The following is a 25,766-nucleotide window of genomic DNA, read 5'->3' as shown; positions in this document are numbered from 1 at the left end:
AATTAATTTTAATTTAATAAAAAGTGATATTACTAACTCTTATTCGATCATAACTGTGTTATATGACCGAAAGTAACGCCGCGCTGTTTGGTTGAGTCTGAGAAAGTATATAAAATCACACGTATATATAAAGCACTAAGATCTAGCTATGACCGAATAGGCCTTCTTATTTGAAATTCTCTTAGTAAAATTCACAAACATGTTAATAGCGATTGAAGCCATGTTACACATGGCAACTTCATCGAAACTTAAATATTGAACTACTTCAGTAAAGAAACTGCATTCAATTGTATCCAAATTCTGATGATTTGATTTGCGATTACCATGATATTTAAAAACTATATATGGTACTTGTTTCAACTTGTATTTGAATGATGAGAAATCTCACGAACTCCCTGGCTTTAACTAAAATTGTCTTCGAGAACCTGTCCTTCTTTTTCATATCTAAATATGACAGAAAAATGTATTTTTTTTCGTAAATTATATAAGTTCCAGTAGTATAATTTTCAATAATATTCGAAATACATACCAATTACTTGGTATACAAAGCTTCAAATTCATCACCCCAAGCTTCAATTAATCCAGGGCACTCATGCGGACACATTAGGTTAGATATATCATCATCATCATAAACGCGTTTCATGAATAAATCTGGAGTCCACATACAACTCATAACACATGCTCTAAGAACTGCTCCTCGCCTACAAAATAATTGTTTAAAATATATTTTTCTATGTATTTAAGAATCGTGCAAAAAGAAATAACAATAAAAAATAATAATAAATAATCTTTTTGAGATCCAAGAATTCAAAGATATCAGCATGCCTCATAGTTCTAAATATACAGTAATTGGTTCTTCATTTTTGTCCTTTTTGGAGACAGTCGCAATGGATGTATTGTACGCTTTCAACATAGGCATCAATCCATCTGACAAACCTTCTGTGCTTCTTATAGGCATATTCTTTGCAATGCACATTAAAATTTACTACGCCATTATGATGAAAAAAAAACAAACAGCGAATTGTTCTAATGTATCCAATATTACATCTATGCTATCACCAAACATTTTTTTGTCAATAAAAATGAGCTGTAAAAATTATTACGGTAAAACTTTACAAAATAGGAGCAGCCTCTGACGAGCTTGATCTTGACATGTGTTATCAATGGGAAGGTACTGAGTGACATACAAAAGATTTTGAGTAATGCTCACTTATTAAAAAAATATTATCAGAGAAAGAAAAAAGTTTTTCTTAATTATTTCACTAAACATTCATTTTACGAAAAAATGTGTCAAATAAAAAATGAAGCTAGTAATAAGCTGTATAAAAAAAGGTTATATACATTTTTTATCTAGCTTCAATACTTTAGTCGTTATAGTAGACAAACTGTTTTAAATTAATTTTTTTTTATTTTTAGTAGTTTTGTGTGAAAAGTAGATGCTTGGGCAGGGGTGTGGCTCCGCCTCTCCCCTGCACCCCCTCCCCGTATTTTTTCTAACCCAACCTAACCCTATTTTAATTGTAATTTGACCACGGATATCTAATTGACGTTGCGATATTAGATTTGAAATTATGGCCCACCCCTTCCCGCACCCACTCCGTCATTAGTGGACCTGGGACGAAGTGCGTTGGGTTAGAAAAAATACGGGGAGGAGGTACAAAGGGAGGAGCGGAGCCCCTCCCCCGCCCACGCGTTCTCTGTATATTGTAGAAAAACTGTTTTAACACAAATTAAACAGCTAAAACAGGCTAGTGAGAGTCAGCGCGGGTATAAGGGCGCAAAACACAATCAGTGTTCAAATAGTTATTTATTCATAATGAATTAGAAGTATCGAACGTTTCGGCTCTCTTTGGAGCCCTCTTCAGCGAAATTACAAAAAGAAAAAAATTATTTTAATCGTCATCTTCAACGCAATTACAAGTGGAAGCTATTCTAATCGTCATCAGTCCGTTACCGGGAATCAAATGAGTCACCAACGGTTTGCCAAATCCACCGTGGAAGCATTGCCCGTTGTCGTGTCAGTGAAATTGACAATTTTCTAAACAACCATCGTGTTCTTAGATAGCTGACATTACTATAATTAATGTTTTTTTTAAATTTTAATTTTTTTTTTTTAAATATGTGACTCACCCATTGGCACTGATGAAAACCAGTGAAGCGTTGGATAACTTTGCCCATAGGAAGCGAAATTCGCCTGTCAAAGTATACGCTTGAATTTTCTGTAATGCCGCGTGCTTACTATCTCACGCAATAACGTATACTGAGCAAATCTTCGTTCGAACATCCTACCATCGCCGAAGAAGTCAAATAAACGAGAGAGAGCAAACAATAATAGATACATAGATACGTAAATATAAACAAAGAAATCATTTGATACAAAACAAAATAATTTAGCGAACAATTAACAATGTCAGAATTATCAAATTAAAAATAAAATTACAAATTTAACGTGAATTGGAGGCAAAGAGATTAATATAATTAAAATCAACGTAGTGAATTAGCGGTGAGACGACTGTTGCTAGTAAATAAAACTTATTTGTTACAGTCTTTTTAATAGTGAGAGGTATGCGTGATGTAGAAATTCAGTATCCCTTTGTAAATTGAGGCTATTTGTTTGTAATTGGATGTGTAGCATTTCCGATGTTAACCGCCTGTCCAAAACTCGCTCGTTATCCAAGATTTTAATATTCTCCCAAAGTCGTGATTAAGATTAATTCTGTCTTCCGTGATAACCGAATGGTTGTTCGCATTACGTCTAATATCGTTGCAATGTTCTATGACTCTTGTTTTTAATCTCCTGCTAGTTTGTCCTACATAGGACGCATCGCAGTCTTTGCACATGATCTTATACACTACATTTTTCTTAAGATTATTCGGGAGAACGTCTTTTTGAACTTTAATGAATCTGCTCAATTTATTGAGACTAAAAAAAGCCAGATTTATGTTGAATTTGTTCGTGAAATATTTGAACTTGTCAGAAATTGTAGGAACATATGGCAATAAGAACCATGGAGATTTTTTATTTTTGGTGTCGGTATCATTGTTAGTGTCTGTATGTTTGCTTAGATTAATTAAATGTTTAATGCGGCTATTAATTGTCTCAAAAATAAATCCAGCAGGATAGTCATTCATAAAAAGGATATTTACGATAAGCTCAAAATTCTTTCTGTGGAATTTAGGATCTGACAATAAAAATGCTCTGTCAATCATGCCCAAAATTGTTCCTCTTTTTTGTGATAAAGGGTAGGCTGATAAAAAATTCAGGTATCTCCCTGAAAATGTGGGTTTATGATACCAATCAAAAATTAAGGAATCTTCGTATTTTATCATAGTGATGTCTAAAAAGTTTATTTTATCACCCCCTATTTCCAATGTAAATTGCATCCGCGGATGAAAGAAATTGAACGTACTTAAAGTAAGATCAATTAAATTATCTGGGACAGCCATCACTATGTCATCCACATATCTAAAATAAAGAGGTAAATGTATTCCAATTTTGTTTAAAGTCTAGTGTTCAAGGTCCTGCATGACGAGGTCTGCTATAACGGGTGACAACGGAGAACCCATGGGGGTACCAAATTTCTGTTCATAAAATTCATTTCCAAAGCTAAAATAAGTTGAATTTAAAACAAATTTTACCGCTGTTAAAAATTCTTGTTCAGGAATGTTACAAGATTCACTAAGAAACATCCACCTATTAGAGATCCTTGTTAAAGCTAAGTCTATAGGGATGTTCGTAAATAGTGATATAACATCCAACGAAATCAACCTGTAATCAGGACCTAGATGTCTGCCCTTCAATTTTTTAACTAATTGGAAACTGTTGTTAATCTTACTTGAAAGCTCCGGAATGTTTTTTGAAATAATCTCATGCAGCAAAGTGGCTAAACCATATAGAGGGCTATCAATTGACGAAAACCGTTTCGACGCAAAACAGTTTTTCTACAATAACAACGAAGTATTGAAATTTGGTAAAATATGTATATGACCTTTTTTATAGAGCTTATTACTACCTTCATTTTTTGTTTAACACATTTTTTCGTAAAATAAATATTTTCCAAAATAAGTAAGAAAAACTGTTTTTTTTGTAATATTTTTTAAATAAAAAGTGAGCATTATTTAAAACTTTGTGTATGTCACTCAGTATCTTCCCATTGATAACATATGTCAAGGTCAAGGTCGTCAGAGGCTGCTCCCCTTTTGTAAAGGTTTACCAATTACTTATTAAGTAACATGTTATAACTTATTAACACTTAATAAATTTACTTGTTATCAAAATGTTGCGGATACGATCACGCGGCACGCGCGTTAAATCGTGTTTTCGCGAGATAGACGAAACTCAGCAAACTGTTCTTGAGAATCAAAACAGTGGTGGTAAATAGTCACTCAAACGGCAACAGAACGCGCTTCTTGTCCTCGTTCGAAGGGCCTAGCAACACAGCCAAGCAGGGAATGAGAAGCGCAAATATTGTTTTTCACAAAATTGGTGCGCTTTTATTCTGAGGGTCAACCAACCCATTATAAGCGCGGCTTTTCTGCGCTTTCGGCCAGATCACTGAGTCTCATCGCCGCTTCGAATCGTACGGTACCGAACATCGCGTCGAGTTCGCGTCAAGTTTCCGTGCCGACGTAGCTTACTATACTCAGGCCATTAGACTCCTTCGGTGTCTATATCCGCTTTATTAATTAGTCTTTTATATATACATTTTTTTTGTGCTTTGAATTACACGTTGTTTTCTGTTAAACTACTTTTTTCTCTCGTGCTCTTTCATCCTATCCTTAAACACAAAAGTAAAATCACCTAGCCATTTGCGTAACAACACATGCAGTATTTATTGTCTGTATATCATGTACGAAATACTGTTTCGACAAAAAAAAATGTACATTTCAATAACCTTATCGACATCGATGTGAATACCTACAGCAACTCGTATTAACTGTACTGATCTCTCAACAATTTTTCCATTCAGTTTTAACAAATGATCACTCTCTCCATCATTTTAAAGGTTAGCATAACTATAATTAAAATCTCTATCATATATTATTACAGAATTCAACTTATCTACATTACTTTGGATAATTTGATAATATTTCTCACTGATTAACAATGTCTCACCACTAAAGCCCTTCTTTAATCCTATTCACGTTTTTTGACCGCGTACCAGTGAGTGTAATTCTCACTGGTACGCACTCAACCCAAAAAGACTTTTTTTTAATGGGCCTATGACATCAGACTAATAACAGTCTAAATGTCAGTAAATCACATAAAGCTCAAACAGACCGTGTTTCGAGCGGTTGCATACACCACGCACCAACACTTAACCCCATCGCACGTGCTTTTTACGACTATTTACTGCTAGGCGATAAAAGGATAGTCGTAACCGATATTTAGAAGTGTTTTAAAGCCATCTGATTAGTCTGTTTTATTCGAATTGGCTTTATTTACAAATGGCATGTTTGACAAAATTACCTGTCATTTCACGCAATTTCTCACTTCTAATGTCACGATTTCAATATGGCCGCGGTGAGTACTCAGGAGCCTTAAATGCAACCAAAAACGCACTTCATAGATTTTCACTAACTTTTTTATTTTTTATTTAGGATATTATACAAGGAAAAAATGTGGTATCAAATCAATAAGCGATTAAACGCAACTATCTCATATAAACATTACAACTACATAATGCTAAATTAACATACATCAAATAGATTGCTCAATTATTGTTCCCACAAATAAATTTTATAAAAATAGTTGCAATTATTCAATAAACAATTTTTATGACAAAGTAAAAATTGATAAAAATATCGACTAATTTTCGACCATCGACCATTTATCGACACATCGACGTCGAATCGACTAATTATTTCTGGATGCGTTCATAGCATCTCCTTGTCAGTGCGCACTAGTTTTCCCAATAAAAAACGCTAAGAGCAGGAACAGAATGGCTGACTTATAAATTTAAAATAAGTTTTATGACTTAAGTTTTTGTCTTTAGTAACGCACAATAACTGTTTTGTATCTTGTGTCTCAGGGGTGTTGAATAGTGTTAAAGTGTTAATCGTTGGGAAAAATATTGCATATGTAAACATGAAATTATCAAGTTTACTTTAAACAAATAATTTATAAATATATGTAATCATATTTAATTTTTTGAAATATGTACAACGTGAAATATGTTTTATATATTGAAATATATTTCAATAAATGAATATAACCTAACCTAAGTTCTATGCTTAAGATTTATTTAATGTATGTACTTAAAAATTAAGATTTGTCAAATCAAATTTGCGAAAAATTTTTATTAATTTTTATAAAGAAATTTAATACATTTTTTTAATAGAGACTGTTTGCTTTAATGTTAGCATGTTAATTTGTATTATTCAAGAATGTTTCGACGGGATTGGCGAAAGAATTTTCGAAACCGACGACGCCCGTCAGTAGGAACATCCACATCGAGAGCTGACTCTGCTGGTTCAGCAAGTTCACGGACAGTAAAAACAAGAAAAGCAGCTTGTCCTCAAAGAACAAGCAACACATATTGACGTACATGAATAAATTGACCAAAATATTTTATTTTCCATCATTTAATACTTAAAATTTACAACTTTTCATGTAAAATCTATTTAATTTTATATATTATTATAATATATTAATGTATGTATGTACATACATACGCACACATAATGTTATGTAATAATAAATAATATTAATATTTTAATATTAATTCTATTCTTGTTAATTCGCCTAAACTAAGTCTCATCTTATCTCTTTCCTAAAAATGTTAACACTTATATTTTTTATATAACGATATATACTTATAATATGAATATCTTATATAATTAAAATAATTAAGTGTAGTAGTAATTATATAATCATAATAAAAGCTATAATAACACAGTATTGTATTAATCTTACAAGTCACAGATAGAACGATTTCCTTTATTTAAAGACTTGAGACACAAGACAGTTATTGTGCGTTTCTAAAGACAAAACTTAAGTCATAAAACTTGTTTTAAGGTTATAAGTCAGCCATTCTGCCCTAATAATCTTCGGAGGATCTCAAAATCCCACCACTCCGTCGACAACGAATCTCTAAGTGACTTCGTGGGCCTCCTATCTGACTGACTGTCGGAAACAGATGAATTTGCGCTACATCGGACGACCACATATGTGAGACATGTCTGAACACGCTCAAACTTGCTTCGTGCACGATTATCTTATTCTACGCAACACGAATATTAGCCAAAAAATATTAGTTGAAAAATGAAAACTAAATATACGAAAATTATGTTATAAGTATTCTAAAATATAAAAAGTACCGATAAAAGTAACTGTTAAATTTGTTATGGTTATTGAAAAATCGTTACATTACTATTACTGTTACAAGAAAAAAAGTACCACCGCGCCGCTACAAGTTTGTTAGCAAAAAATTGTAATGGTAACGGCGTTACAAGTAACGCATTACTTCCCTACTCTGTTCATACTCCTGCAAATTTAAACGGAAATGGCAAGATGTTGAAACAGTTTTTACTTAAAACTTTTACTGATATTTTACCTTTTTATATGGTATTCTTGTATCATTTTTTGTTCAATTTAAATCTTTTCGAATTACTGCATCATCTTTTGACGTAATTCCCAGCTTTTAATATCAATAGAAACGTGACAGCAGCAATAAAGAAAGAAAAGTAGAATAAATAAACTTTTCCAGGATCCTGCAGACAAAAATTAACATTTTAATCTTGACTTTTTATGATACAAGAATTATTTTAGATTTGTGAAAATATTGAAAATAATAATAAAAAATAATATAGTCTTTGGCAACAGAAAAAAGGAGTAAATCTAGATGATAAAATAAAATAAAAATAAAAAAATAAGGAGACTACAAAGTTGTATTTTCTAATTATAAATATTTAAATATTTGGTCACTTCATTCATTTTAAATATTTAGAATAGTAAATATTTAAATATTCAGAATTACAAAATCAAGGATAAAGTTGTTGGAACTGTTTTTTTAATTACAATGTCTAAATATTCGCATATTTCAGGTACTTTTTATGTAAATATTTAAATATTTATAACATAAAAACAAAGTTTTAATCATTCATCAATCAACAATTTTATTATTGATTTTTTTGTTTTATCATCTAAAATCACTCCTTTTTTCTTAGTATATTTTTTTTATACACTAATATACAATATACAGAAAATAGAAAACAAAGATACAATGAACTTGCCATATAATATATTCTGTGCAAAGATATTTCCAATTTCTTGTCCTCCCAAAAAATAAAAATTAGATATAGCTGACATAGCTAAAAGAGGACTCGCTAATATGCAATGAAATCTTTTAGTATTTTCTGAAGATAAATATGTATTCTGTATTTTAAGATATCGTTCACTTTTGCCAATCCATACTCCTATATTTTCAATCATTATTCCTATAAAATTGAGCAGCGTCCAAATAAATATGTTTAATTGTATTCCATGCCATATAAAGACGAATGTGAAACATAAAAATGATGCAAAGAGTTTTCCAAAATATCTATTTGATTTTTGTATAGGAACATAGATATATCTGTAAACAGTATTGAAATATTAAAAGAAAGACACAACACAAGTATTATAATAAAATATAACCATATTGATTAGTGTTGGACATTTAATCAATGTATCGATTAAATAATTACAACTAAAAATTTAGTTTTTGATTGTAATAAACGATTAAAACAAAAGTAAAATAAAGTTTTTGTAATCAATTGAAAACAGCTAATTATCGCTAATTAATAAATTAATTATTAGTCATTAGTTTCAATCACTGATTTATAACATTGATTTATTACAGTAATGGCTGAATAGCATTAATCAATATAACAAAATAATTTGCCGACTGATATTGATTTAAATATCTTTCCGATAACTTTCTTTAAATTTATAATTGTTCGTAAAAATTATATAAAAAATTTTTGAAACATGATTAAAAATTAAAACTGATTTCTTTATTAAATAAAATATTTGAGATTTTCACATAATTAATTATACAAAATTGTTTGGCAATTTCATTGATACATTAAGATCATATATTATTGATACTAAAATCATACAGAATGTTTCAAGACTTAGCGTGACATACCGTTAATGGCAGATTTCTGAGACAATTTATTTTAAGATGAAAATTTTAATATCAAAATATCAAAGTTAATAGTTTTTAAATGAGAAGAGTAAAGAGTTTATAAAAACAAGAGAAAAAATGTTTATTATCATATGTCTGATTCATTTAATAAACTTTAAAATTTTTTAAAGAACTTTTTGCACTTAACTCTTTGTAAAATATGAGAAAATCGCAAACGTGCTAAAACTTTTTAATGGTAATGTCTGTATACCAGTGACTTTGATTCTGTCCACGCGGAAATTTTCCAAACAGAGAAGCCGCTATAATATCTTATACATATTATAGTTCATAATTATCGTAACGACCAATAAGCTCTAGTCGTTACATTAATCATAAACTGCGAGTATGTAGAAAGATAGCGACTCCTCAGTTTGGAAAATTTCTCCATGGATAGAATCAAAGTCGCTGGGTGTACAGGAGATAAACTTATTGTTAGCCAAATAAAATTTAAATCAAACATACCTTATAAGAAATTTATATAATCCTCTATCAAAATGTTTCCACATATCAGAATATAAATGTATTCTAGCTATGCATTTAGGTTGTGATGGTGCTTTTATATTATCTAAATGACATAAGCTACTGCACGTTCCATAAATTATAACATATTTGTTTAAAAAAAATTGTCCCATACAATATCCTAAGCCATATAATGCCCAAGAATTCATATTTTGTACAACCTAATACAAAAAAATACAATAGTTTTATGTGCAAGTGCAATAAATATATCTTGTAGGGTTAACATGGATAAGTATGACGTATATCTCAATAAAATATAAACTTCTGATTACTTTTTAAATTTCAGATTTTTTTTAATAGATTGTCAATTTGACGTCAACCATCAACGTCAATCAGATATCAACAACATTTACAATCTTTGATAGGTTTAGTTAAATAATACCAATAAAAAAATTTAAGTTTAATAAAATTTAAAAATTAAATAAAAAAATTAATTAATTGAAAACTGTATTAAAAAAGATTAAATTAAGTTAAAAGTTAATTTTTCAAAGTATTATTTGCATTGTTTTAAATAAGAATGTAATTTTTTTAAATTAAATTTTAAAATTATTTTAAATAACCAAACAATAAGAAAACATATATGAACATATTTTATATATTTGTTACATTAAATAATTATATATATTTGTTACATTAAAAAAAATTAAAAAAAAATTTTTTTCTCATTTACATAAATATAAAATAAATAAATAAATATTTCAAAAAAAAAAAATTTTTAACCCGACTGCAAGTAAATAAACTCTTGAATAGGGAAAAGCAGGATAGAAGAAAGACGAGATGGAGGAAGGAAAGAAGGGAAGGAAGGAGAGGGAAAGGAAAGTAGAAGAAGAAAAAGGGGAGGAGAAGAGGAAGGTGGGAAAACCGAACAAAGCAGAAGGTTTGATAAGGGATAGAGTATATAGTCTGTCGCTGATAGATGCGTTTAAGAGAGGAGAGAAAAGCATGGAGATAGATGCATTACAGGCAGATATTTTTAAAAAAAAGTATAAAAGTATTGAGATCGCCGGAAAAACAGCTGAAAAAGGAGCCGAAAAAACAAAAAGAAGGGTGGTTGAGTGAGATATTAAGGGAGATAAGGAAGGGTTTTAAGGAAATTAAAGTGGAATTAAGAAAGGTGAAGAAAGGGAAAGCAGAAATGAGGGAGTGGATGGAAGATATAAAGAAAAGATTAGACAGTTTAGAGAAGAGTGGAAGAGATCAAGAAAGATAAAAGGAGAGAGGAGAAAGAGGAAGGGGCTGAGGAAAGGAAAAAGGAGGAAAAGGTAAAGCAAATAGAGAGAAGGAGAAAGGGGGAGATGAAAGAACTAAAAGAAAGGATGAAGAGAATAGAGTTAGAGGGGGAAAAGAGGAAAAGGCAAGAGAGGAAGAGAAATATAATCATAAAAGGAGTGAAAGCAAAAGAGAAAGGGATAAAAGGGTTAAGAAAAGAGATAGAAAAGATAGTGAGGGCGACAGCGAGAGTGGAAAGGATAAGGAGTATAGGGAAGAAAGATAAGGAGGGAAGGGAAATGGGTATGGGTAAGATTAGCGAGTGTAGGGGAGAAAATTGAAGTGATGAAGGGAAAAGCGAAGCTGAGGGAAAGAAGGGAATGGATAGTAGATGATCTGACAGAAAAGGAGAGAAGGATAAAGTGGTGGATAAGGAAGGAAGCGGAAAGGATAAGGAGGGAAGGAAGGAAAGTAAGAGAAGGATATATGAAAATATGGATTGAGGAGAAATTATGGGTATAGGATGAGATTAAGGATGAGTTGAGGGAATGGCACGGAAAAGAAGTAAGAGAATAGAAGGAGGGATAGAGGAAAGTAGAGAGGTGGAAGAAGAGAAAGGGGATTTTTAGCAGGGTGGTGAACGATGGGAAAGGGAAACGGGGAAAAAGAAGGAAATATGGAAAATAAAAAACATAGAAAAAAGAGGAATAAAAAAAATGGTAAAAAGTATAAGATAGACTTTTGGAATGTGGCAGGCATAGAAAACAAAGAGAAGGATTTCAGGGAGAGACTAAAAGAATGGGATGTGATGTTCCTGAGTGAGACTTGGTTACAGAAGAAGGGATGGGAAAGAGTTCGAAAATGGCTGCCAAAAGGATACGTGTGAGAAGTGCAAGAAAAGGCAAAAAAGAGCAAGAAAGGGAGAGCAATGGGAGGAATGATTATAGGGATAAAGGAAGGGATAGGGAGAGAAAAGGATGATAAAGAAAGAAAAGAGAAAAGAGTACAAGCAGTAAAAGTAAATTTAAGAGGAGAGTGGTGAAGGCTAATAGAAGTATGTGAATGGAGATTTGGAGAAAAAAATGAGGTAGCTGACAGAGTGGATAGAGGATAAAGAGGAAGGGGGTGAGGATGTTAATAGGGGAGGGGGGAGATTTCAATGCTAGGACGGGGAGAGAAGGGGGAAGAGTAAGTAAGGATAAAGAGGGAGGGGTAAAACGGGGAAAGAGGACCTCGAAGGATAAAAAAGTGAATAGAGAAGAAAAGAAACTACGTGGTTATATAGGAGAATTGGGATGGTCAATATTGAATGGAAACGTAAAGGAGGATGAGGAGGGAGAATGGACGTATACAGGAGGGAAGGGACCGTAATAGATTACGCGATCGGGAATGAAGAGATAAGAAGGAAAGTGGAAAAGATAAAGGTGGAGGATTTGGTGGACTCCGACCATCAGCCGATAACGGTATGGGTGGAGGGCGGAGAGAAGAAAGGACCGGGAAAAAAAAGAAAGGAAGAAGGGAGGTATGGACGAAGAGAAAAAAGAAATTTGAGGAATACTTTGGGAAGAGGGATAGTGGTGATGAAGGAGTAGGGGAGGTTTGGAGGAAAATGAAGAGAAGAGTAAAAATGGCATTAGAGAGAGTAGAGAAGGAAGAGAAGAAGGAACGGAAAGGATGGTGGGATGAGGAATGTAGGGATAGGAAAAGAGAAGTTATGGAGGAATTAAAGAGATAGAGGAAGAGAGGGGGAGAGGGGAAAAATATAAAGAAATGAGGAGGTACAAGGAACATTGTGAGAAGAAGAAGAAAGGGGAGAGGGAAAGATGGGAGAGGGAAATAGAAAGAATAAGATCCAAAAAGGATGTGTGGAAAGTAGTGAATAAAGGGAGGAAGAGAAAGAAAGTCAGGGAAGGGACTGAAATGGGGGAGTGGGAAAAACACTTTAGAGAGGTACTGGGGAGAGTGGAGTGGAGGTTAAGAGGGGAAGTAAGGGGGAGAGGGGTAGAAGAGGAAGAGATTAATAGAGAGAAAATTGGTAGGGCGATAATGAAATTAAAGGAGAGAAAAGCGGCAGGAGGGGATGGGATTATGAATGAGGTATGGATATACAGGGAAAAAGAAATAAGGAAATGGCTTTGGAAAATATGCAATAGAATGTGAAAGAGAGAGGGATGACTAGAAGAATAGAGAGAGGGGATAGTGGTACCAATAGTGAAAAGGGAGAAGGGGGGAAAGGTAGAAGACTATAGGGAGGTTACGCTTACGCAAACGGCGTATAAAATGTACGCTGCGGTTTTGGTGGAGAGATTGAAGGAAGACGTGGAGAATAAAAGGATATTACTACCAAATCAAACAGAGTTCAGAAGAGGGATAGGAACGATAAACCACATATACGTGTTCAATTATCTAATAAATAAGAAAATAGCGGAAACAAAAGGCAAAGTGGTAGTTATGTTTGTGGATATGAAAGCAGCGTTTGACTCGGTGGATAGATACTGGTACAGACAATGAGGAAGAAGGGAGTGAGAGAGTCTGGTGGTGAGGTGTGAGGAAGTTTTGGAGGAGACAATAAGTAGAGTAAAGGTGGGGGAAAGGGAGGGGAGAAACTTTTGGACAGGTAGAGGAGTGAGACAGGGATGTCCATTGAGCCCATGCATGTTCACATTACTGCTAGCGGATTTGGATGAGGAGTTAAAAAAGGGTGGATGGGAGGGAGTAAAAGTGAAGGGAAGAAAAATCTATTCCCTGGCGTATGCGGATAATGTGGCGGTGATGGCAGAAAATAAAGCAGAGATGAAAAGGTTAATAAAAACATTAAAAGGATATGTAGAACAGAAAAGATTAGAGATAAATATGGAGAAAACAAAAGTGATGAGGTGTAGAAGAGGGGGTGGGAGACAGCAAAAGATAATATGGAGATGGAAAGGAAATGAAATAGAGAAAGTGAAAAGGTATAAATATCTGGGGTACATGATGATGGCAAATGAGGGACACAAAAAGCATATAGAGAGAGTCAAAAAAAGAGCGGTGGTGATAAAAGAGGTATGGGGAATAGGAAAGAGGAAATTCGGAAAGAACTGGGCTAGAAAGATCTGGTTATTTGATAGGTTGGTGTGGACGGTGGTTAGCTATGGTGCAGAAATTTGGGGGTGGAAAGAAAGGGAACAGGTAGAGAGGATACAGGACAAATATTTGAAATAGGTAATAGGGGTGGGAAAGTACACACCGGGGTACATGGTAAGGGTGGAGGTGCAAAGGAAAAAATTAAGGGGAAGGGCAAGAATGAGGGCATGAAGTTATGAAAAAAAACTAAGAGAAGGAGGGGGGAAGTTGGCAAGGTTGCGTTGGGAGGAGATAAGAAGTAGAGCAAAGGAGGAAAAGGTGATGGGAAAATGGGAGAAAGAAAAAAGAGGTTTCTATGAAGAAAAGAGCTGGAATATCAAGGAGATAGAAAAATTGAGAGAAGAAGGAGGGTTAAGGCGGGAAAAGGAAAGGTGGGAAAGAATTAGGAGCTCGAGGTTCAACAGATGGTATAACAGAGTAAAGGGGAAGGGAATGCCGGAGTACTTGAAGAGGGATTGGAAGGAGGAAAGATGGAAAAGGATTGCGAGGTTTAGTTTAGGAGACGGTAAAAGAGGAGGTAGATACTGGGAAGAGAAAGAGGAAAGAAAGTGTAGGATATGTGGATGGGGAGAGGAAACGTGGGAACATATATGGAAAAAATGCACGGATTGGGAGATGGAAAAGGGATGGCAGGAGATGGTAAAAAAGGTTTTAGGTGAGAGGGGGGAGGAAGAGGTTTGGATGAAGAAACTGGAGGAGATGAGGTAGGGAGAAGGGTGTCTGGGTATGAATGAAAGTAAGGAAGAGAGAGGAAAATGCGGCGGAAATGGAGGTCCAGAGAATGAGTGGAGGTATAAATGGATGAGTGATCTTTCTCTCTCTCTCGTGCGTTGTAAAGGATGCGAGAAATAAAATGTTGAAACTATGTAAACGGAGCGGAAGTCCGCAGTGTACTCCGCAAGGAATAAAGTACCTTTATATATTACATAAAAATTTTTTACCGTTAATTGAAATTTAAAATTTAATTATGTATAAAACAGAAAATTAAATTATTATATTTAATTGTATGTATAGGAAAACTTATTTACATGATAACATGCTTTAAATTATTTAAATGTTTAGCTTTCCGTTAGGGGGTGCATAGAAAAAAAGGGCGCTGCAGAAACTATAATAAAATGATAATGGAATCGATGTCAAATTGTCATTAATTTGATGTCGAAATCATTTCGATATTAATTCGATACGTCATTTCTCCTTGAGTTATATAGTAATACCGATAAAAAATTGTAAATTTAATAAAATTTAAAAATTAAATAAAAAATAAAGTAATTAAAAATTGCATTAAGAAATTAAATTAAGTTAAATTAAAAGTTAATGTTTAAAAGTATTATTTGCATTGTTTTAAATAAGTAATGTAATGTAATCTATTTGACACTTATACGTCAACATCTACAATACCTATATTAATTTTTCAAAATCTATAGATACTTATATATTATATATTATATTTTATTTTTCTAATTTTATGAATTGTTTAAGTGTAATGCATAATATAAAACGTTTAACAAATTTGAAATCCAGTTGTATTAAAAATCCTAAATACACAGCAACTACATTTAGGAGTACTGACATTAGTAGCGAGAAATGATACGCTGAGACGCTGAAAATTCTTGCGTGCTATTTTTAAATAAAAAAGTTATTTTGATAAAATAACATTGTAAATCATTTTAACTAATTTTTAAAATTGTTCGAAAACTATTTTTTTTTCTTGACAGTTGTTTATTAACTGCCAAGAAAAGCATAGCCTTCGGACAATTTTACAAATTTGTTAATGTGATTTATAGTGTTGTCATCAAAATATCTCTTTATTTAAAAATGGCACACAAGAATTGTCAGCATCTCACATCACATTAAAATTCGATTTAATCATAATTTATGAAATCATGTAATTTTATATTGAAATAGTAGATTAAACGAATGCTGGCGCCACCGCTAGGCGGCCATGTCGCGGTGGATCCTCTCGTAAGTCGAATGCGGCGACAGGCTTTATATCTAGGCGCCACCGCGGCTGACTCCCCAGCTCATACTTCAGTGAAACTTTTAGAAGCTGGTTATAGTAACTTCGAGACAAATACTCGTTCTCGTTCTTTTTATACATGACGTGTGTGTGGAATACTGTTCAACATAAAATTTTATATTTTTACATGTAAATAACAATTTGTATTGTTATTTAATCTTGTACATGAATTAAATGTTTAATTCAAATTAAATTTAAAAAAAATTCTTTTTAACAAAAAAAATACAACACTTTCTTTGTAAATTAAACATTTATTACGTTTACATTAATGTATTCTGTTTTAATAAATTTATCTGGTAGTAAGAAAGCCTTCTTCGGTCGTAGCTAGGTCTTAGTGCTTATATTTATTTATGTGATTTTATATACTTCTCCGAATTTAACCAGAATGTGCGCCGAATTCATTTTCGGTCATAACACAGCACGTCGAATAAGAATTAGTAATATTACTATTTATATTAAATTAATTAATTTAATATAATATTTGATGCTGATTTGCATCTATATACCCATTCCCCCCCTGAAAAAACTGTAAGAAATTTATTGCGAAAAATAACACCCCACCCAGGGTTCGAACCTGGCAACTCCGGAATCTCCAGTCCCGGTGTCTTACCACCTCGACCACTGGGGCACAGTGATATTTCTCGCAATATTGATATATGCCAGGTTTGAACCCTGGGTGGGGTGTTATTTTTCGCAATAAATTTTTTACAGTTTTTTCAGAGGGAAATGGGTATATAGATGCAAATCAGCATCAAGTATTATATTAAATTAGTTTAATATAAATAGTGACATTACTAATTCTTATTCGACGTGCTGTGTTATGACCAAAAATAAATTCGGCGCACATTCTGGTTGAATTCGGAGAAGTATATAAAATCACATAAATAAATATAAGCACTAAGAGCTAGCTACGACCAAAGGCTTTCTTACTATCATTGTGTTGTTACACTATCGGTCCAATAACATATTTGTAATTTAAATCTATCTGCGTTTCAATTTTATTTTTAATCGATCTTAACCCTTAAACACACCGATCCTGTAAAATACGGAAACACATTTTCGGATCTGAGACTTTTCCAACTTTGAGAAGCTATAACTTTGATTACAATCAATATTTTTCAACAATTTTTTTTTTTTTTAATAAAAGTTCATAATCTCAGGAGTGTGACTGCACAATTGGCGTTTCCAAATAATTTATTGTGAAGTTATAAAAAAAAACCATTAAGCAAAAATGAGAAATTGGTCAAAAATTCACTTTTCCTTCAAACAATCATATCTTCGCAACAAAAAACTTTTAAGAACTTTCAAATACGGCGTTTTAAAGCTAAAGAGTCACACTTTCAAAATAAAATTTGGCAAAGTCATTCCTTTTAAAAAGTATAATTATGTAACATGGAGAACATGAGGTATTTTTGGGCATCTAAAAATTTACTTAAAAAAAAATCATATCTTTGCAACAAAAAACTTTGAAGAACTTTACAATACGGCGTTTTAAAGCTAAAGATTCATACTTTCAAAAAAAAATTATATCATGGTCATTTTTGTTAAAAAATATACTTATGTAACAAAGCGAATATGAGGTATTTTTGATTAAATCATGTCTAAAATTGAAAATTGATGTGTTTCATGATATATTTCGGAAAAACTCCCTTTTCTAGAGCATTCTATAGTATTCCAACTTTAGACAGAGTATATGCAAGTAACATACGCAAACCGACCTGTTTGAACGTATTTTGTCCAGTTTTTTTATGTAAAATACTCACAAAAAAAGTTTCACTTACACACTATATGGGTCGCATTGACCCTAACAAAACTTTGCTGCCGTGCCGTTTGAATTCTAGTTGACCAAAGAAGTTGATCAACCATATCAATCAAAAGAAGAGATTTCAAACTTTTTTTACGTCTTGGTTCGAACCTCCTATCTCATTCCGTCTTCACACAGCAAGCGTTCGAAACTTTATATGGAGTCTTTCAGACCCACTTACGTGTTTAAGGGTTAATATCGTATTTTCGGTTCAGAAATTCCAATCGATTCGAATTATTTTTTTTTAAATCGGTTTTATTCGCATATTTTCGGCATATTGTATTTTTTAATCAAATGTTTTAACTTTTGGCATGATTTTTTCCATCCTTCCAGTCCATTAAATGATTTCTGGGAAATGATAATGGAATCGATGTCAAATTGACATCAATTTGACGTCGAAGCATTTCGATACGATTCGATATAGGTCATTTCTCGTTGAGTTATAGTACCGAAAAGATGTTAATATTATTTCTTAAACGTTTTATACATGTTGATATTGACATCAAAATGGCATCGAAATTTGAACATTTTAACATCGTCGACGTGAAATTTGATCTCATTTCGACCGTCAAAATGACGTCAATTTGATATCAATCCAACCTATCATTTCTCCCTGGGATGCAGCACTGGATAAAAAAGAAAAACAATGAAATATTGAGATAAAGGAAGGAATTTAAGCCAATGTAAGGAAGATGAAGAAAAGAAGAAAAGATAGAGATCAAAATAGATAAAAAAGAAACAAAACATACGGGAGAATAAACATGGCAAAAAAATAAAACAATTTTTAATTATCCTTTATTAAGAGGTAATATTTTGATATTTAAAAGAAACAATGTTTATTTAAATAAATATTTACTCCGGCATCCAAATATTGAATTATTATTTAATTTACTTAATAGAACATTTTTTTTCTCTTTTAATAAAGATTATATGTAATATGCCATCGGTGATATATAACAGTATATAGCATTGGATAACAAAGAGAAACAATGAAATAAGGAATAAAGAAAGGAAAAAGAAAGAAGTTTAAAACAAGGAATATAAAAACAAGGAAATAAAAAGGAAACATGAAGGAAAGAAGAAATGAAGGAAGCTAAACACATTAGTAAGTATACTATTAAGTTATTATTACTTTATTGCTGAGTCCTGAAATCATTTATAAGGTTTCACATATTATGTTCTATACATAAAATAATTTTATAAAATAATATAAAGGTCACAAAAGTGATGTTCTTAAAATAAAAAAGAAAGCAAATAGAAAAAAAAATAAATATAATCAAACAAATGGAAAGATTTTTGAATGATCTTTCATTTAAATAAGTTATCTTGATATTTAATTAAATATAGCATTAAATATTTAATTAAACATTGTTTACTCTTCACTCTTTCCAATTTATACAAAATGCGCAACAATTAATTGACATCTTGAAACATTCTTATTAAGGCTTCTGGCGCCTTAGTCGAGAACTCCGTGTTGACAATAGTGACACACCGTCGCGGGCAAAATTAGAACTAATAAGCGTGAAACGTGACAAATTAATGATGAAATTGTCGTGTATGTCATTTTGTTGTTATGTGTTTCATTGTGAAAATGTGACTTGTCTCGTATTTACCAAATTCGTAAGTTTCTTTAAATTTTATATATAAAAGCATTTTTCAATCCTTTCAATAGCTATCTATGTGTTTTCATATCTAAATAGACTTCACTTTACGTGCTTTTTACGACTATTTACTGACTATTAAGCAGAAAAAGGATAGTCAAGGTCCATTTTTACAAGTATTTTAAAGCAATTTAATTATTTGGTTTTATTCAAATTCTTTTTATTTATAAATGTCACGGCGGAAACTGTGATTTTTCGTTTATGACGTCACGACATCAATATGGCCGCGGCGAGTAAATAGGAGCCTTAAAATAAAAATGTTATTTTTTATTATTAAAACTTTAACTTAAAAAATGTTTTTTATAATAAAAATTTATGTTTTTGTATTTGACATAAATATTTTTTATATTTCCAAGACAAATTAATTTAAATTTAAATTAAATTTATTAAAATTAAAAAAATATAAAGTTATAAAATACTTTAGTTAAATTTTGTATATGTTTGTCATAATTATCCATGTTAATCCTATATGAAAAGAATTATTAAAAATTATTATTAATTAAGATCTATACCTGCGAATGATACTGTATAGCATTTATATATATAAAATGCAACAATAATTCAGTGAAGTACAACCAAAACATGTACCTAATTAAATTCAATAGAAAAGTTAAAAGCTTCTGATAATTCCAATACTGATGTGATTGATTAATCTAAAAAATAAAATATCTACACTTTACAAAATTATACGACTCTTTTAACATGTAGAATATAATCAATAATACATACGGATTCTACGAATTCATGATACAAAATAAGAGGTCCTAAAAACAATGTAGGCAAATATAAGCAATATGCTAATTTCTGAATAAAGTTATCTGAACTGGTGAATTGATCATCAATGCTATATGCATCCATATTATGACTGATACTTTTTAAATGTATCCAACATAATATAAGTGTTAAAACATAATGTTTCTCATCGGTAATTTCCAACCAGCTTTGAAAAGCGCCATTCGGTATTTTTAATAAATGTATTATAAATAAATATAAAATATGTATAATCCATGCTGCATTCTTAGTGCAGACACACGTTAGTATATGTAAACAAATAGGCTGTAGTACTGCACATAAAGAACCTAACATACCGAAATAGTAATAGAGAAACATTATTGACGATAAAATATACCAGCAGCATAACGTCTGAAAATTTTTTTATATTATTTTCATGATATTACATATAACTTTTATCTGCAATATATTTTGCACAGGGTTGGGTAGTAACTATTTAAAAGATTAAAAATTAAATAGTGTAGGCAATTTACGCATTCACGCAATCGTTTCACGCGGATCACGACCGTAGATCGTGATCGTAAACATTTAAGACAGAGATGTCCTGATCGGACTCATCGCGCAGGATCATAATCAAATGTTTCCTACTTCGCGATACAATAAGCGATTTTCTCGAGAGTCGTTTCGGAGCAACCGGCTAAGTCACACATTTTTATTTTTGACTTTGATTGTTGTCGAGACTGTAGCGATTTGAAATATAACGAATGTTTCTACGGGAGACGTTGGCTTTTATCGCTTTGCATTCTTTTGTTAATTATCCTGACACTCCTTTCATCCTTTTTTATTTCATCCCTACAATAGTAAAGTTAATGATCTAATTAATTTTCGACTTTAACTGCAATGGTTATTTTTGAAATACATAAACTTTATAACTTATTAACTTTTTCCCTAAATTTAAAACATACCTATATAAAAAAATACATTCCCATATAAAAACATTTTTTCATTAGTTCATTAAAACTTAATTTTTAAACAAAATATTAAATTTATTTGATTTTTATATTATAATTGTTTTATTACTTAGAGTAATTTGATTTAAAAAATTCTGATATTTTAATTTAATATAAATACGCTTTCCAAATTTAATTTTTAATTTAATTTAATCTTAATTCAACTTTTAACCAGATTAATTGTTCGTATATATGGTACAACTTTGGAAGTAACTAAATTATTAATGAAAATAAAGATAAACAATAAAAGGATGTAAAGTTAATCAAATATAAATTCTTTACTAAAATACCAAGAACAGAACAGTTTTAATTAATAAAATCTTCAATTGTACTAATTTACTAGAAAAAGATTAACAATATACTGATACTGATTTATTCTAGTTTTAATGATAACCACGTTTTGCATAGATTGTAAAGATTCCCATACAGCACCAAAGATGTTTAAACACAGATTGTGTTTATAAACCAAAAATTTATTCGGCGCGGTTTTCTGAATGTGATAAAATATATGAAATTACACAATAAATATCAACACTAAGATCTAGCTATGATTGATAAGGTATTTCGTGTGTTTATATTGTGTCTTTACATATCAATTAAAGTTCTCTATTAAATATGATTTATTCACATGCGTCTCTTCCTAGGTAGCAAGCCGATGCCACTTGTCGTTATTTTTACGTCAAAATAATGTCTTTGATGACATTTTGATTAAAATGACGACAAACAACGACAATCTGTTATCTAGTTAGCATGCTTGCTAATTTAAAAAAAAAATTTTTTTTAATTATTGTAAAGTATTTTTCAAGCCATTCAAGAATCTTTTATTAAGAACATTTTTTTTATCTCTTATAGTTTCGACGATATTCGATTAAAAAGAAAAAAAAATGGTTTTTTTCAAAAGTGTTTCACTCCCTAAAGCTAAAATTGGACACAAATAAAAAATATTTTTATGTTTTAGAGATTAACTTCTCTATGTGTACTGCACAAAATTTCAGAATTTTTTGAATTTTTGGATTTGCAAACGTTTCTTGTAAGAACAACACTGGATGTTCACCACTATCTCCTTTATCAAAGCATTATACAGTGTATCAATACATATAGTGTAGCGACCATCTTATGAATTATTGAGATACTGTTTTGTTGGTTAACCTCAATTTTTTTGTTTCTATAACATAACATAATTGTAACTAGCACTATCAAATTGCTCAAAAACAATAAGAAATGTTTAATTTTACTTTCTTCAAGTACAGCAAAAATAAGCATTTTCTTCTTTAAAATACAAAAAGTTTGAAAAATTTTTACTAGGGAGTAACAAATACAAAATTTTTTTTTTAGATATGTTAAAGTATATATATAAGCTTTCAAAAAAAAAAAAAATTTTTTTTATACTTATAAGAGTAATGAAGATTAATTTTAATGCACATAATCAATTAAATATGAAAAAGATGCTAGAAACATATTTATTAAGGATTCCATTCTATACAAAAATAAATACTAATGTTACTCTTCAAGCCATTGTCAAAATATCCCAGTAAACAGAAATTGATAAAAATGGATTCAAAAGATCAAGAATTTGGATTCGACAATAACCATACAAATTCATTTCTATTTAATTAAAGTTTAAGAATTCCTTAAATCCTTTTAATCCATGAAAAGAGATTGAAATTATGGGATTTCAATTTTTTTTCACCAAAAAAATTATGTGGGCCACACAATCTATTTTAATCCATAAAACAGGATTGAAATAATTTTTTATTTTTTTCTATCTACAAATTTTTGCAGATCAACCAATCCATTTTAACCCATGACATAGAATCGAAATAATTTAATTGCTGTCTTTTAATTCAAAACATATTCAAATCAATTAAAATAGATTACAAATTTTTCATCCATTTTCATTTACTAGGATGGTTATAAACAAATAAATAGAGATATTCCATTTTTCCAAAATCCAATGTAAATTTTTATCTATCCCAAAAAGGACAATAAAATTACATGAATATAAGTTAAAATATAACCATTTACTTGATGTATGTTCTTAAAATAAAAAAATATAATCTTACCCTTCAAATGTTGAAAATAATTAAATCTGGTAACTAAATTAATTCTATAAGCCTTTAGTGTTAACTTAATTTTGTTAAAAAGAAATTGTGATGACCTACCCAACCCAGCTTTTACTGGTATAATTCTATGAAATAATTATATCAGATAGTTATCATACCGTACTGTTGCTATTGACTTTAATAATTTGACTGACAAAATGATGAATAAAAGTGTAAGGTATTAGTCTATTCACTAATGTAAGCCATACAAGCCACTCTTGATCAGAGGAGTCTCGTTTCTTTCCAATCCAAGCCCATCCAGATTCAAAATCACCATACACATCATAATAGTCATCGAAATCTGAAAACACAAATCCTGTATAATCATAACTGTTAACATTGTAACAGTTTACCAGTCAATTCTCTTTTCTTTTTATCTATATTCTTACAATTGTTTGCCAAATAAAATTGATATACAGAATAAATGATGGCACATGACCACATAAGGAAATAAAAATAACTTTCATAATAGTTTATGGCTACCAAACTACTGCTTTTCATTGTTAAACTAAATTTGCCGCTTTAACAACTTTTATGATCACAGGAAAAAAAGAATAAGAGCCATAGCTTATATAAATATAGACTGTTAAAAGCTAAAGGGCCTCGCACATGAAATGCATAACATAAACTGGCATCTAGACTGCATTAGAACCATATGCTTGTTTTCTATTCCTGCACTAGACTGCACTGGAACGTTCCTTCTTGCTTTCGCTAACTTTGAAACATCTATCTATTTCATTTTAAGTGTACACTTATTTAGAGAGTTCAGGGCACGTATTATGCATTTGTTCGGAATCAATTCCGATCGGAATTATTCCGTTTTCCCTAGAAAACACAATAGAAATTTAGTAAGAAACGAAATAATGGGTGTTTACGATAACTAATCGGATCTCGGATTGGATTGAACAATGGTACTCAACGTAAATATAGAAAATTTCCCTAGGCTAATCGGATTGACGATCTCTGTGGGTGTTTACGATAACTAATCGGATCTCGGATTGGATTGAACAATGGTACTCAACGTAGGTATAGAAAATTTCCCTAGGCTAATCGGATTGACGATTGCTGTCTCAAATGTAATCCGATTGATGACGAAAGCGTGGAGACCGAGAAGCATGCTTGAAAAGTCTCTTTATTTTTTTAAATAATAACACAAAAAACCAAAGATAAAGTTAAAAAGAATGATTTGAATTTAGATTTATTGTAATTTTTTTGTCTAAACACTGGATTTTGTTTAAATTTCTGTTTGTAAAAATTAATTAATTAATTCTAAAGTTTGTGGTTATATCGGAAACAAATCAAAATTAATAAAACAATTATTAATTATTAGGTACATATTAAAGCATATAATATTTCAAGCATATCATATAGAATTCCTGTTTATTATAAACTCAGTAAAAATAACTTTGAAATTATTCAACTACATTATACATTAATCAATATTAATTTATATGTTAAAAATCAATAATGTCTTTGAAAATGTTTTTTTTATTCTTTTCCAGATCGTAAATAAACTTCAACTCCAAGAATAAATAAAAATTACTGGAAAATGGATTGACATGAAAAGGGCATTATTGAACATTATCAATTTGTGCTAACTTAAAATTTGTAAAATCTGCTATTCTTTGTTAGTTGTTCATTAGAGAGTAATAATATAAGAACGGAATGTACATAAATAAAATTAAAATAATTGTATGCATATATGATGCGTCTATTCCATTTTTATATTATTACTCTCTAATAAACAAATAATAAAGAAAGTAGATTTTACAAATTTTAAGTTAGCACAAATTGATATTGTTCAATAATGCCCTCTTCATATAAATCCATTTTCCAGTAATTTTTATTTATTCATGGAATTGCAGTTTATTTACGATTTGGAAAAGAATAAAAAGAACATTTTTAGAAACATTATTGATTTTTAACATATAAATTAATATTGATTAATGTATAATGTAGTTTAATAATTTCAAAGTTATTTTTACTGAGTTTATAATAAACAGGAATTCTATATGATATGCTTGAAATATTATATGCTTTAATATGTACCTAATAATTAATAATTGTTTTATTAATTTTGATTTGTTTCCGATATAACCACAAACTTTAGAATTAATTAATTAATTTTTACAAACAGAAATTTAAACAAAATCCAGTGTTTAGACAAAAAAAATTACAATAAATCTAAATTCAAATCATTCTTTTTAACTTAATCTTTGATTTTTTGTGTTATTATTTAAAAAAATAAAGAGACTTACTTTTCAAGCATGCTTCTCGGTCTCCACGCTTTCGTCATCAATCGGATTACATTTGAGACAGCAATCGTCAATCCGATAAGCCTAGGGAAATTTTCTATACTTACGTTGAGTACCATTGTTCAATCCAATCCGAGATCCGATTAGTTATCGTAAACACCCTG

The 25,766-nt window shown here is 30.8% G+C and overlaps 1 protein-coding gene across 5 annotated transcripts; it reads right to left on the bottom strand.

Moving 5' to 3' along the window:
- Positions 1-142: 142 nt before the first annotated feature.
- On the bottom strand, positions 143-24,096 carry LOC105197270 (protein-cysteine N-palmitoyltransferase HHAT). 5 transcript variants are annotated; one of them, XR_005574442.1, is made up of 10 exons: positions 23,737-23,950; positions 23,467-23,648; positions 20,233-20,646; positions 20,016-20,156; positions 9,633-9,850; positions 8,236-8,576; positions 7,557-7,713; positions 4,267-4,778; positions 530-1,087; positions 143-444 (listed from the first exon to the last, which is right to left on the bottom strand). XR_005574442.1 is itself a non-coding variant. In XM_026140867.2 (7 exons), exons 1-7 carry the CDS (start codon positions 23,846-23,848, stop codon positions 7,610-7,612), a joined length of 1,512 nt encoding a protein of 503 aa, XP_025996652.1. In that variant the 5' UTR covers positions 23,849-23,950; the 3' UTR covers positions 5,564-7,609. The 5 variants fall into 5 exon arrangements, 1 of the variants encoding a protein (XP_025996652.1); XR_003269457.1 differs by lacking the exon at positions 4,267-4,778 and having other exon boundaries at positions 530-701; XR_003269458.2 differs by lacking the exon at positions 143-444 and having other exon boundaries at positions 525-1,087; positions 4,267-7,487.
- Between the last annotated feature and the right edge of the window lie 1,670 nt (positions 24,097-25,766).

This window comes from Solenopsis invicta, chromosome 3, assembly GCF_016802725.1.
Source record: "Solenopsis invicta isolate M01_SB chromosome 3, UNIL_Sinv_3.0, whole genome shotgun sequence".
In the NCBI taxonomy this organism is placed as follows: domain Eukaryota; kingdom Metazoa; phylum Arthropoda; class Insecta; order Hymenoptera; family Formicidae; genus Solenopsis; species Solenopsis invicta.
This window is presented reverse-complemented; position numbering and strand designations above follow the sequence as displayed.

Coding starts and splice junctions, on each gene's coding strand:
- LOC105197270 (XM_026140867.2), bottom strand. CDS start 23,848: ATGAAAAGCAGTAGTTTGGTAGCCATAAACTATTATGAAAGTTATTTT. Junction 23,649..23,736: donor ATTTTATTTGGCAAACAATT/GTAAGAATATAG, acceptor TTGTGTTTTCAG/ATTTCGATGACTATTATGAT. Junction 8,577..9,632: donor TTATATAAATTTCTTATAAG/GTATGTTTGATT, acceptor TACTGTTTACAG/ATATATCTATGTTCCTATAC.